This window comes from Ciconia boyciana, chromosome 4, assembly GCF_034638445.1.
Source record: "Ciconia boyciana chromosome 4, ASM3463844v1, whole genome shotgun sequence".
Lineage (NCBI taxonomy): Eukaryota > Metazoa > Chordata > Aves > Ciconiiformes > Ciconiidae > Ciconia > Ciconia boyciana.
Window position 1 is genome coordinate 73,800,970 of NC_132937.1, and position 15,008 is coordinate 73,815,977.

At 40.8% G+C, this 15,008-nt stretch overlaps 1 protein-coding gene across 10 annotated transcripts in view; it reads right to left on the reverse strand.

Annotated features, from left to right (window-relative positions):
* The window catches only part of RNF38 (ring finger protein 38), a 129,033-nt gene that overhangs the window by 50,473 nt on the left and 63,552 nt on the right, over nt 1-15,008 (reverse strand). For 4 of the 10 annotated variants that reach the window (XM_072860087.1, XM_072860086.1, XM_072860088.1 and 1 more), the window contains one exon: nt 6,582-6,652. The exons of 1 other annotated variant lie outside the window; for it this stretch is intronic. In XM_072860087.1, the coding sequence (XP_072716188.1) occupies nt 6,582-6,652 (71 nt within the window). Of the gene's footprint in view, nt 1-619; nt 1,145-1,649; nt 1,769-6,581; nt 6,653-15,008 lie in introns of those variants that run through there. 5 more of the 10 variants (XM_072860092.1, XM_072860090.1, XM_072860094.1 and 2 more) reach the window with 4 other exon arrangements.

Sequence of the window (15,008 nt, forward strand, 5' to 3'; positions counted from 1 at the left end):
CTCGCTAACAGCAATGTTTCCTTTAACAGTTGTTGTTTCTCCACTAACTTGAGAGAATTAAAGATACCTAGAAACTTCATTTTACTATAAGAATGGGAGGACAATCAGCTGTTTGGTGCTTCAGAAATACTTGCTACCTCCTTGCACACAGCACATTGAACCCGCTTGCCTTCTTGAGGAGAGCACACAGCAATACAGTTCTGAAAAGTCAGCTAACTTTTAGGTTCCAGTTCTACCTTTTGCCAAAGCACACAAAACAATTTTAACAGGATAAATGCTTATGTCCCCAGAATTAACCTCGCCGAGCTCTCGTCCACCTTGCAGGCCTCCCCACATGGAAGCACGGCTTCCATGCAGGCACACGGGGCCATTAGGGCTTCCCAGTAGCAACCTCACGCCCAGGCCTCCCGGTCTCCTTCACCCTCTACGTTTATGAATGGCGGCCCAACAGAGCCGGGTCCGGCGCGAAGTCGCCCCGGGGCGCCCGCTGCCCTATCTGCCGGAGATCGCTCCCTTCCCCCCCCTCGGCTGCCGGGCTCAACGCTGACGAGTCGGGGGCACCGGGCGGCGCCGGTGAGGCCCCGCCCCAAGGGGGCCCGCTGCCCTCCTCCACCCCTACCTGCCATCCCCACGCCGGTACCTGCGGGCGCGGGGCAGGGCGAGGCCGCGCCCCCACCTCCTCCGTGCGCCCCACAGTCACCGTCAAGGCTGCCGCACCGCCTCCTGTCGTGTCGGTCGGGGGCCCCGCTGCTGCCGCCCGGGCCGGGCCTAGGCCGCCTGCCCGCGCGATCGCTTCCGGGAGCGTCGGCCCGGCGTCCTCCACCCATCACAGGGCGAGCCCTCCGCGTGCCCCTCGCCCGTTCTGCCTCCGGGCCGCTGTCGCTTGCTCCCGCGGCCCGCGACCGCCACCGTCCGCCATGTTCCGCGCCTCCGGGCCGCTGCGGCCCCACGCGCACCCCGCCGTCTCCGGGGGCCGGTGACGTCACTCTGCAGCCAGCCTAGCCCCGCGCAGGGCGGGGCGGAAGAAGCTAGCCCCGCCCCACGGACGGCGTCGGGGGGCGCCCTTTGTTTGCACCTGGGGGCGGCAGGGAGGCCGGCCCGCGCACGTCACCGCCGCGGCCGGAAAAGGAGGCGAGGCAGCCAACCCACGCGCTCGCGGCGGCGGGGCGATCCGAAATCCTTCAGCGCCTGCGCACTGGGGTGAAAGCCTCTCTCCCCTTCCCCTGGTCAGCGGCGGGGGCGGAGCCCCCCACGCAGGCGCACGAAGGCGGGGCCCCTGCCCCCTTTTAGTTTCGGTTTGTCGCTCCGCGCCTCGCCCCGCCCCTCCCCCGCCAAGCAAAGAGCGCAGTGCAGCTCGGTGCTCCCCCCTTGTCCCAGCGGCGGGGTCAGCGCCTGCAGCTGGGCCCGCAGACGGACTCCCGCTCCGACGGCGCCTCCCCGTCGCGACGCTGCTGCGTCCCCACAGCTTAAAACGAAACAGAGGGAACAGTCGCAGGCAACTGGCGCGCAAGCCTTCGGGCGCGTGCGCGGCAGTGCGGGACTGAAGCACCAGGCGGGAAACACCCCCGACAGAAGAGAGGGCGGGAGCTAGGCCTGAGGGACGGCTGTGCCTCGGGAGTACGTGCTGTTGCTACCGGCGGGGTACTCACCGGAACGGGGGGCACTGGGGACTCTGCGCTCAGAAACGAAACATCACAAAAGCCATCGAGCCTCTCGACAACGGCCGCCTGCAATCTGCTCCGCTCATACTTACAGGCTCTGGATTTTCATCTGCTTTCCTGATATGCAGGAAGGGGTGAGACTGACTAGGAGTCAACAAAACCCACAGGAGCAACGTCACCTGCTGATGAGTCTCATTAGAGAAACACGGTCAGCCTTTTGCTACTAGTGCCACAGGGAGACTATCTCTTGATGCAGAACTGCTCAGCAAATGGAAGAAATGAGGTATCAGAGAACTAATCTACTCAAGCTATTCCCCTTAAATAAGTTATCATCACCCTAACTATCTGCACCTTTCAAACCTGCCTCTGTTCTCTGTACTTCAGTCTAATTAAAGTTTCCCCAAATCTGATCCAAGAAAACAAAATAAACCATCTGCTGTAGATATAAAGAATTAATGCTCTAAGGGGGACAATTCACCAGGCATGAAAGTGGTTTAAAATCAGTAAGTTATATCCTTGCAGCTACCAGATGTGAAATGAAAATGAAAAAGCCATTAAGCTGCTCAGCAAGAAGAGGCAGAATTAACTGAAACTAAGGAGGGGGGGACAGGGACGACAGATGGCACACACCAAGAGGAAGAAATTAGTCCTGTCCTAGTTGGACAGGAAGATTTTTTTCCAGTTTCAAAATTGGAAGGGGCAAAATAAATTCCTTACAATATTCCCAATTTTCTATGTATTGTCCCCCACACATTCCTCACAAGATGTGCATGTAGTCTTATTTTATAGATTACATATTAATAAATGTGATGGACCTTAAAATATCTGAATTCCTGAACCATTTTGAGTTCAGCTACGGATGAGTCTGTTAGGCTTATCCTACCTGACTCTGCACCATCCAAAGAGGAAAACAAAGAAGTGGATCCCATTTGTTTTTTTAGGATTAGAACTTATAAAATACTTCCCCTCTTGTGAAAAACATCTTTTTAAAGAGTTGACAGCCCTCTGGATTACAGACTGAGGACTGGGTGCCCATCAAGACAGACAAACAAGACTAAGTTCAGGAACAAAAAATGGAACTTATTTCTTACTAAAGAAAGGGAAGATGTACTAACTGTAACTGTGAAAACTAAAGGTTAGAAATAGTGAATCAAATCATGTTGTTATGTATTTGGGTCAGAAGTACCAAAAGCAAAGAGAAATCCTTTACATACTATAAGAAAGCAAATCTAATAGGAGTAATACTATGAAAGTAAAGTAAATGAAGTTAAAAAGGAGTAAAGCAAGGTAAATATTTGGAAATAATAATTTCCATCCCCTTAGTGCTAATGAAAGAATTCCACTGGATTGCTCCCACGGTGCCTTATTTTTTTCATTACTACTGGGTGGTCAGTTTGGTTTTTAACTAAGGAATAGATAACTTGATGAGATCTCTGAGAAGAGATGTCTGAAGAACAGTTAAGAGTTGCATCTTTGGACTTTCTTTTCAAATTGTGCAAATATCCTTTAATGGAAGTGCACCACTGGTGAAACAACCACCCACAGGACAAAAAATGTTTTTAAAGCTAAATAAACTGAATATGATTGAAAGGATCTGCAGGATAATATACTTGCATCTATCTCTCTTTTTAACACTAGTAGGAAACCACTGCTTGAGCATTACAGCAAAGTAATATCCCAAGGAATAATAGTTCCTTGTTACAAATACCTTTCCTTAAATGCTGTGCTCCATAGAGAAATTTATTCAGTTCTGTTATTTAATATTTTAAGAATGACAGTTCCAGTTTTAAGTATTTAATTCATTTAAAAATCATACATATTAAACGTATACATGTTATACTTCAAAGAAAAATCAAAGAAATTACAAACATGAAAAAAGGGTCCCCGACTCATGCACTGAGGCTTAAAAGCTCCCACCTCCAAAGCAACAATTATTTTAAGATGTATCTCAACTATAACCACTTTGCAACACCAAGTAAAATGGGAAATGTAGTCTGTATCTATGCTATACTAGATCTTTTTATAAGACAAGAGGAAAAGTACTGGTTTTGGTGCTATGAAATTAAACAGGTTCTTAGTATTACCAATAATGCTCTCAACAATGACAGATCCTTCTTAATGCAGTGAGGCCACACGTGAAAAATATTAGACTCTGGTTTCCTGCTGATGTCACTGAACATGAATTCAAGATTCTCATGTGCCAAGTCAACAAAATCAAGTAATTGGGGTGGAAGCCTGCGAATTGTTTTCATTAAGATTGCAACATTCCTTTAGTATGTGTGGTGTAGAACTTTTCTCATGCTGTTGTCCAGGAAATGAAGACTGGGCTTGTGGAGAACCTACTGTAAAATATATGCAGATTGCCAGTGAAATACTATCCTTTACATTTGTCCTGTAATGCAGAAACTGATAACACATGGTCAGGCACAGAGCAGTAAATTATTTCACTGAAACATGCGTATTGACTAATCAAAGATATGTCAAACTATTCTGAAGGCATGCTTTTCATAAAGTTTCTAGAATTAATACAAAAGAAGTCCAACAATTAATAAAAATTGTTAGATAAATTAATCAATTAAATCCTGCATTTTATCTTTAAATGATATTCCCACCGAAGTGAACAGGTCCAGTCTCTTAGTAATGGCAGAATAAATCGGAACTCTCATCTTCTAAGTAACTACACTGAAAACTAATAAGCAGTTCAAAAACTGACACAAAATATAGGCATATGTGAAATACAAGCAAAGAGTGGCAGAGAATTGCAATTGTACCCTAGTACTGTAACCAGCTGCTTTTAGGAAGCACTACTTATGATTTAAAAAAAGTATATCCATATACACAAGCCCTTCAAAAAATTAAAATGCAGAACAACAGACATCCAGTCAGCCTATACCTCCCAGTGACACTAACTGAGCATTAGTACTCCATCTTCTCTTTTAAAACAAGAGCACAGAGTTCACTGGCATATCTGAGAAGAGCACAGATGTCTGTTCTGAAGATTGTTCACTATTTTTCAAACAAGTGGTCATTTTAATCAAGGGATCAACTAGAATCTCCTATAAAATGCAAGGCAAACAGCTTCATGTATTCTCACAGAAAAATCAAAGCTCCTACCAAATAAAACTGACATTTGAGGGAAAACATATCTTTGAAATACACCCAAAACACATTCTTTCTGCTTTTTATACTAGTGCCATTTTAGTCAGCTTTTACAGTTGGGAGTTCTCATTTGGTGCAGAATCAATACCAATGAGAGAGATTGTTTTCTGCCACCATCCCCAAATATGCAGAAAAGTAAAGTTGTGGCCCAGTTTCTCTATTAATATGGAGGCAGGTGTTGTGCCAAACAACTCAAAAGGCTATGTACTCTTCTGAAATGTAAAGCAGGTAAGCTGCCACATCTCTTCCCACTCCCTCCCCCCACACCTGTGAGGCACCTAACAAACAGAATTTCCAGCAAGACTTAAACCAGTTTTAATTAGCGTGATATGAAATAAAACTAAGGGAAGACAATCAATCTAACACAGAGGTCATCTTCCATGTAATGACAGAAAAGGAAGAATGTTAAAAGGGAATGCCAGTGTTGGTGCAGTAGAATTGCTCTGATAGGAAGTTTCACCCGCCTGCTCCTCACACAAGAATCTTCCAGGAACAGAGTGCACAAGGACCACAAAAAAAAATCCCAAACAAACAAACAAAAACAAAAAAAACCCAAAAAAACCAAGCAGCAGTGAACACTATTGAAAATAGTTAACCAGTTAATCAACTGGAAATTTAAAATAATTTTGCTGTGTTCTGGATAGCATGTTTGACCAATATCTGTAGGTTAAAACAGGCCCCAAATCTAGGATGGTACTAAAAGTAAAATTACATTTTAAAAAAAGAGGACAAAAAGAATGAGAGGGGAAAAAAGAAAACAAAGCAGTAGAGCAGTAAAAGAAACTTGCACTGAAAACAAATCTAGCTCTGGGATAAGCTGGAACAACTATAAAATTAACTTACTCCAGAACTTCAAAACACAAGGATTTCTGCACTTATCAAGGCACTGCCATGCAGGTCTCATTCCACTTCCCAAAAAAGATCATTTAAAATTTGACTAATACATGCCCTTTTCCAGGCATGTCAAGCCAAAATGTTACTTTACTATGAAGTGTCATACTTGCAAACAACAAGTGTCATACTTGCAAACAAACTTGCATGTTACATGTTCAACTAATGTTAATCAGTTTGCATTATTTAAGGACATTAAAGCTTAAGATAAAACCATCAATCATAACAGGAACATGAAAGCAAGTCTCACAAGCAGTTCAATGTCAAAACTTTTCCCTTCTGTATGCCACACGTAACTACTGATCCAAGTATCATTGAACTTTTAACATCCAGCACTCTACTGACTCAAAGCAAGCTAATCTGAGAATGTGTCAAAAAAAAGTTAGGAAAATACTTGCACACTACTAGACAGGTTGGTATTTTAAGGCTGCAGCACTGAACAGAAGCTTCCTATCTGTAAAACATTAAGTTCGCAACTCCAAAACAGGAAAATACAGCTACTGCAAAAAGACTTTGAACACTTAGCTAGGCTCTAACCTCTGAAGTCAGAAGCAACAAGACATCCTACCTTAGTGAAAAATTAGCAAAAGCATTGCTGTTCTTTATTATGGCAAATGACAAATGTTTAGAATAGCAAAGGAATACAAGCAAAAAGAAAAATACAGTACTAAAGACAAATTTCTCCTTAACTGACTAAAAGATTGTCTTGAGTAAAATATATTTCTTAATATGCCAGAGACAGTTCAAAGAGTAACTCTGAAAACTGACTGCTCTACCTGCAAAACAAACAATCTTTGTATAGTAAAAGCAATACATAAAAAAACCCAGTGCATATGCATCTTGTGAAGGTAACATTTATGTAAACCTCACCTTGTCACTGTCATCATTACAAATGTGATCTTGATGGATTGAGTGGCATTGAAAGGATGTACCAATGCTACCTACAAAAGAAGGCGGGGGGGGGGGAAGAAAAAAAATCATTACAATGATCACCCAATTCCTGTGAACGCTAAAAATAAAGACAAATTTAGCAAACATTTTTTTCCCCACACAGAAGAGATATTTAGTTGCCAAACAGCTACGTCTGACAAGTCATGCATTTAATTCTGGTAATGGAATAAGCATGAGAGACATTTTGCACAGTGTGCCAACAATGTCTTCACATATTTTTTCTAAACATGTAAACAGAATAAAATTAGAATTAGTTCATAAATCCAAAACAAACATATGCAGTGAAGTACATATGCACACATATAAATAAGAGGAAGCTACACACTTCATGTTTAGGCAGTGTAGTCCTGTCCCATATCCCTTACTACAGAAAATTTTCAGCACCCTGGGTAGCCACAAAACAGCAGTCTCTTTCCAGTGATCTATTAAGAGTGAGGGGAAAAATCCAAGGTCAAAGCAGAAAAGTTTTAATTATATCCGTTTTGTTTGTAGTAGAATTTCTGTCTGCTTAAGGTCTTTCCACAGGTTTCTTTATGCCTAGGAAAAAAGGGACAGCACACCTCTGCAGGCTTACCCCAGTCCTGAGACTTCCGTCCAAGGAAGGAGAGAAACTGAAGTCTGATTGTATCAATACAGGTTCTCAAACAGATTTACAGAACTCTTACTCACACTGTAAAGTTTTATTTAATGTGCTGTTTCCTTGCTCAGAAAGTACAGGACAGGGGAATTGCTATTGTTGAATTTATGCTTCCCTAAGATGACTTCTTCCTGCAAATACTGAGCAAAACAATTTTTGAAAAAGCAAGGAGATAAAAAAGAGTCTCACTTGTAAAGCTACACAATTTCATGATTTTTCCTTACAGAAGATCTACCTAGAACTTTTCTCCACAAGTTTCTTGTGGTCCTTCTGTTTTAATTTTGAAACGTTAGTAGTCTTATTCTCTACCATTTACAACAAATTCCACACAAAAAGTTTGTCATAAAGCTTTGGAGCCCATGTGTCGTTTTGGACCTGGACAGAACTCAAAGAACATAATCGTTTAAGCAGACAGGCAGGCATAAGCAGAAATCATGGCCAATTAATGCAAGCTCCCCCTAAATTCCTCTGTGTTGTGGGGGTGAGGGGGTAGAAGGAGAATTTGTCACTGCCTAATGTCATCACTACCTCAGGTAAGAAACAATGTATTTAGCGTTAAAACTGCATTCTCCCCCTGAATTCTAAAACAGAAAGTAAAGAATGGGAGAGAGGGAAAATCAGTTTCCTTCTCCTTCACTCCTTTGCATATGCGTGCACGCACACACACGCATACTCTAACCAGAGTGGACATTCTTGAAGAATATCCTGCTGAACTCCAAGGAATATACTGTCTCATTTTTCAACTGCAATTGCTACTGCTATCACTATGCCACGTGAATTCTGTTGAAGTTGGTGGTGGTAGATTTCCCTTTTTATCTTAGCTGTAGTACAAAGTACGGAAAAAGCAGTACTGTACTGCACAGGCACTACCACAGCAGTCAGCAAGAACATCTTAAGCCCTATCCAGCGCTTAGCATCTGGATGTTGTTCATTCATCAGCTTGAGCCACTTCACATCGTTTTAGGCTTGATTCACACCACTTGCAGACTAGCTGGCTTTACCACAGCTACTGGGAAACAATTTGTGCCACGGCTGCATGTAGATACTGTTCTGGGGTTTCCAAGTTCCACAGAACAGCTAATAGTGTCCAGTTTTTCTGTCCAAAAGTTTGAAGTTGCACATGCTATCTGAACACAATTCAATCACACAAACTTCTAAATAAGTCTCCTCATCCACTTAAACATTCTTCTTCCAAAGCAAAAAGTCTCCATCAAATCAAATTTAATCGACAAGAAAATTCCAACATACTCTGGCCTTATTAAAAGGAACAGAGCATTTGACTTCAGGTACTATTAAAACTTCCACCCCAAAATGTGATACACCTATGATTGCCTTCTTTTCCATACCTGAGTTGCTTTTAAACCAAACAATTCTTAAATCAGTTTTTAGTGTGTAAGAGTGCACAGTGGTATCTTACAAAAGTTCACCAGTAGCAGATTTTATTTCATTGGCTACATAAATCTCTTAAAAGGAAGGGGTGGTCTCAAAAGATCCCATAGGCTAGGCAATGTATAACTCCACATTTGGCTCACATACTGAGGAGGTAGTTTACTTACTTCAATTTTTATACCAACATACAAAGTCTCTAAGACTTGATGTGGGGGAATGCTAGTGAGAGTGATAGACATCTCAATGCTTATAGAATTGTAATTCAAGAGTCATAGATGTGATTCATTAGACTTTAGACCTATAATTAGCAGCTTTATAGATGAGCATAATATGGAAAATTAATTTGATGGCCTACCATTAACTATTTAACTGCTCTACCAATTTCCTAATAATGTGTTCATTAATTAATAACCTTCTTAATTGCTTTGCACTAATTAGGTCTCAAGTCTCCAGTCACAGGGGTGAACTCAAATCCCGTCAGTAAGGCAGACATGGCGCAGCAGACATCAATGCCACATATCTCCATGTGTCCCTTCTTTTGATGTGCTTGTAGTTCTGCAATGTCTTGGGGTACGAGTTCACAGTAACCCCGAACTGCGAGCTCACGAATATTATTTCAGATTTCTAGATATTTGGGGTTTCCCTTAAACATCTGTCTTCTGCAGTAATGTTGTAAACATCTCAGAACATTCTGGTTTTAAATTTACAGAAAATATACTTGTGAAGAAAAGCATAAAATAAATTGAATGCAATAAATTTTTGGGGAAAAACAGACGAGAAAAAAAGATTATACCCACACACACTCACACATTTAAGTTCTCCTTTCAATGGAAACTCCTGGCTTTTTTAGTGGCGAACTCCATTTTGCAGAAATTTTGAGCTGGCTGTAGAGTCAATTCAAGCAAAGGTATTCAAAAAAAGAGCTTTTAGATACTTTAGTAGAGATTTCTATTAGATGAATAATGAATTGTGGAAATCCATAACAAACAATACAATATATGTGTATATGTAAAACATGTATATATGTGTGTGTATATACACACACATATTTGTATATAACTATGTATATGTACAGACATATATGCATGTGTATAAGTACATATACACATACATGCAGAATACAGTTTATTATTCTATTATTTATAACAATATTCTATTATTTCTAGAAAATATTCTTTTATTTATAAATAGCCACTGTTTAGAATTGTTCACTCTTGCAGTCAGAATATTCAAAATATTATGGGATTAAAGGATAGTGGGATATGAAAGAGTGGTATGCTTTATAATTCAGACATTAGAAGACAACATTTCTGGAAGAAGTTTGGTATAAAGCTTTGGCACATCAAATGAAGATGGGCACACAGTAGTAGAAAGGTCTTACTTTGCTTTATCCCTTTGTGCAAGAAAAAACACTAGCAAATTTATCTCAAATTTGTGGAAACAGAACTAGCTTACAGTAACTTCCCTATATTTACTTTTCTCATCATTAAGCCAAATATTCTGTACTTTTTTCACAGTGGGCATCACAATACTATGCATAACTATTTTGAGCCTCCCCTTAATGCCACTAAAAAATAATAGAGCTAATAATGCCATTTTACAAGTGACGATAAATAGGAAAACTAAGACTAAAAAAACCTGCAAGTCTTTACAGCAGAACTAAATTATGCAGTGTATATGCACAGCCAACAGTAGAAAGTTACAATGAACTTCCTTTTTGCCACGTGTTCTGAGAAGAGGTTTTGTTCCAGAAGAAAGGGCAGCTGCAGAAGGTTTGGCATCACTGTGTTAAAAACTGCTCCACAGCAGACAAGAAGCTCCAGACAGCAGCAGCACTTTCCTCTGGGGTCCCCAACATCATTATGCAGTGACAGTGAAGAGAGATTCTCACAGCTCGCCTGTCACTACTATTGATTTTTACCCCTCTTCCCTTAGCAAGACTGGCTTGGAGTCTGTTATTCGATGTTCTCAATGGGAAACCTGGCATTTAGCACTGACAATTCTGCTTACTGAAAAGCGCTGAAAATTCAGTATGAGGAAAACTAAATCCCTTCTTGCTTTGTCTGCAAAGGAGTCTTTGCTGTTTTGTTCACAGATGCATGTTTGCTAGCAAATGGACCCTAACATACTGAGTTACTGAAACTGAACAGAACTAATGCCTTTTTTTTTTTAAATCAGAAGCTTCAAAAGATGTTAGACAATGTTTATATCAAAGTAAAATGTTATATTTCAGGAATTCACTTGCACCTACTATTTACTACTGTGTTGTGTATCTATCTACAAATACTCCCAACTATATTCTGCATGTGTGCATATACATACATATACACTTATGTGCATGTACATACACACACACACATATATATATGTTTTACATATGCATATACACATATATGGTATTTTTTATTATGGGTTTCCACAATCCATCATTCAGTTACAGCATCACAAACAGTACTAGGAAAGTAATTATGGACTTCATTAAGGATCAGACAGATGAGCAGATGAACAACTGAGAAAGTCTGTTTTTAGATAAAGGGTCCATAGTTACATAAGAATCCTGAGAAATACAGTAAATGTGATTCAAGAGCAAAACTGTCTCCAAAGCTTTGTTACTTATTACTTATAAAACTGCAGAAGTGAACATGTTCTTCAAGAGAAAGGAGTCTCTGGGCAAAATACAGCCCATATTAAAATATGAAAGTTAAGAAAAGTCTTTGTCGGAGGGAATAGCAAAAGGACAAGACAGTAACACATTACCACAAGACGGAAATTATTTAACTAGGTAAGCATAAATAATCAGCAACATGAATAGGCGGACTTTGTAAAAGAAGGCTCAGGAACACTGGAAAATAGGTAGGCTTGCACATTAAAATATTACATATTTAGTTTATATGTAGACGCTAAGAAGACAACGCACATCTCAATTCACTCCTCTAGCATGTCCTTGTAAGACCACAAATAACTACACCCAGCATCTGCAGTACCATGAAACCTACACAATACCCATTATGCCTTTTGTTTAAATTTTTGCTGGAGATCACGATGAAGCAAAACTCTGGCTTCTGAGAATTCACCTGCATTTTTACACTACTCTGCACTTCTGCGAAGCCAGAATTACCTTAAAGCCATGAAGAAAGTTTAAGATATAATGCACTGAGAAGAAAAAGGAGCAATAAACTGACTCCTGGAGAAGAAATATCAACAACAGTCAGCCTGAGGGCCTTTTGTGATTGTAACACAACCAACAAGACACATGAAAACGTGAAACTGCTTTAGTTCTTTTCATAGTTCTTAGGCAAACATGAAAATTGATTTAGTTCTTTTCATGGGGGGGGGGGGGGGGTGTTAAAAAAATGCGCTTAACCTCAAACTGATAATTTTGGACAAAATGCTAATTCCACTCTACAAATTTGTGAGTATATAGTCCAAGACACAATGAAGACTTTTGTCATCAAATTACATAAGGAATGCCAGTTAGGTTCCTTGGTGCAACTTTTATCAATGGAGATGTAAAGACTGACTAAGATATATTAAAGACGTAAGTTCATGAGTTCCTAGTGAGTTAGCTGGCCTCTTCAGACAGAACTGACAATTTGGAAAAAAAAAACCAACACCAAAACAAACCCCCCGCCCAAGACCAAACCAAAACAAAAGAGCAAGCTGATTTTTGGACAATTATTCTTTTGAAAAAAATTTATTTGCACCCAAACACAGAGCTTCATAAAACTCGCTGCTTTCTAACTTACCACTTCAGGAAAAAAAAAAAGTTACTTTGCCATAGGAGTCTTTGACTCTGGCTGTACTGCTTGAACAGCAGCAGAGCATGCCCATACTGTGTATTTGTGTAGGAAGGTAGAGCAAAGAAGAAATCACTATACAGTTGAAGTTTCAAGGTGGGAAGGGAAAAAATTACCAGTTTTAAACTGTTCAAAACATGCAAAGTTCCCTTCCCATTTGATTTAGACTTATGCAAAACACAAGTGTTTTCACTAGGAACACTCCATATGCTTTCTTGAAATTTGGAATCGATTCAAGCTCAATGAGAAGCTAAAAAACCCAAAGAGACACAGTGTTAAGGATAAGGCTTGACAGCTTTCTGCCCATTACCCCACAGGCAGTACTAAAGTAAAATATGAAGTCTTGGATTAGTCTAAGATAAAAAAAAGATAGGCAGCAAATAATGAAAGTAGTTCAGTTCTGCCAAATTACAGCAAATACATATAAACTTGTTTTGGGCATCTATGCATTTGGATAATGAAAGAAATTTCCAGAAGTGGTGCAGAGCCTACGTCTAACTTCAACATCACCTAAAACTTGTTCTCTACCAAATTAAACTCACAAATGTGGACTTTGCATTACAGGCTACGTTACAGGCTTTACAGATAGGCTTTTCAAGAACAGTGATTGCATACACAATCACAATTACAAGTTTGCTTTGTTCTATCTATAATGGATACTAGCAGCAACACAGCTGCAATAGTACAGCTTTCAGTTAGTAAATACAACATAGGACACCTGGGCAGCGCATTAGGTTTCATGTTGCCATAGCTTCAATTCTAACAATATCTACATTACCAAGAAAAAAGCTAGCTTGGGTTTTATCTACATGTTTCAATCATACTCAACTCTTCTATAAACAGAGCCACAGACAACCAAATGCAGTTATCAGAGGATATGGCAATGCTTTCTTTTCTTTTCTTTTCTTTTTTTTTTAAAACAGGGTCTTTCACGGTCTTCACACCATGCTTGTTTCCTTTCTGGTCACCTACTTACCAATACCCTACGGTACAATCGCAAGATATAAGACACGATCCCTTAACTGTCAAAAGTAAAGATTTTACAGATATCCTGGCTGCGTTGCACCAATGCCAATTAGCTGGCTGATCTCGCCAACAGCCTCACCAAAAGCAGTCTTGGAAAAGGGTTTCTTTCAAGGACAGCACTAATAATGCAGTCCCTTGAATGGGGCCAGCAGAGGTAACAGATCCGGGGCACTGACACAGATTACCAGCTAAAGGCTCTGCTCCACAACAATGCAATCTATAATATCGAGTTATGCCACCAGGAAATCCTGTAGGATTTGCCTTATTTCTTTAATTAAAAAAAAAAAGGCAGTTTTTAATAACTGAGTTATCCTGTTTTTAAAGCATTTTCTTTCCAAGAAACAGATTACACTGAGACAAACCTGAAGAAAGGTTAATCAACGTTTCACCCACCTGCAAGGAAGATCAACAGTGTCAGAATCCCAAAGATGACCTCAGCAGCTTTCTAGTCTGTATCACCAAACAGTTTTCGACTGTTGTTTAACAAGGAAACAATGCTGGAGGAGTGAAAGGAACTATAAGCCAATTTACAGTGCCCTGACTGCAGGGAGTTGATAGAAACTCAGTTAAACTACCTTCATATCCCCAAATTTACACTGAATTTCAGACCAACTCAAGACTAACAGCACCTTAGGGCTAGCAGATCCTAGGGCTATTATAACCAAGGCTTTAATTCTGACTGAAGCATTATCTCTGCTACAAAGCTGACAGAGTGGGGAAAAATGCCTGTAAGACTCCTATGTAAGCAACAGAATGTGGCACGTGGGCCACTGCCCACAGCACCTTCCCAAACACATTTCCATGCTGCAGTGTTCAGGAGATGCAACTGTGAGGTCTAACACCCATCATCTTCTCCACAACATCCCAGCCTGTACTCTCTCTCTCCTGCGATCCAAAGCAGTCTACCTGCTGTGCGAGTAATCAGCCACCTTGGAACAGTCAGCTTGTGTACTCAAGACTCACAGCTTCTAATACCTAGGAGACAAAACTGTAGCCTCAATATACGCTGAGACACTTCCAAGATACAATAAACATACATGAAACATCAGATCAGACACCTCCTCAGCATTACCAGTATCAAGACAGGGTACACAGTAATGCCCTTCAAGTGATGCACACATAACATGCGCTTGTGTGTACACGTATTTATATGTAATACACAGACACAGTGTATTACAGACAAAGACAGACAAAGTCTCAAAGACTTAAGGAGAAACTTGAGTGTCATATAGGACTCCATACAACAGCTTTCCATCTCCGATGGTTTCCCACAAGACAACAGGACCCATCAGTGAACAGGGCATATTGCTTCTTATTTTCTGGTAGTTTATTGTACAGTGGGGCCTCCTCAGCACGTCACCTCCTCCTCTGGTGATATTCCCAAATCTTTGCCTTCTGGCCAGTCCATGATTACTTCCAAGATTTCTGGGCAACTGGAGTTTCCTATTCGAGCCCATTGTGTAATCAGTGCAACCCACTTACTCCACGTAGCATTAG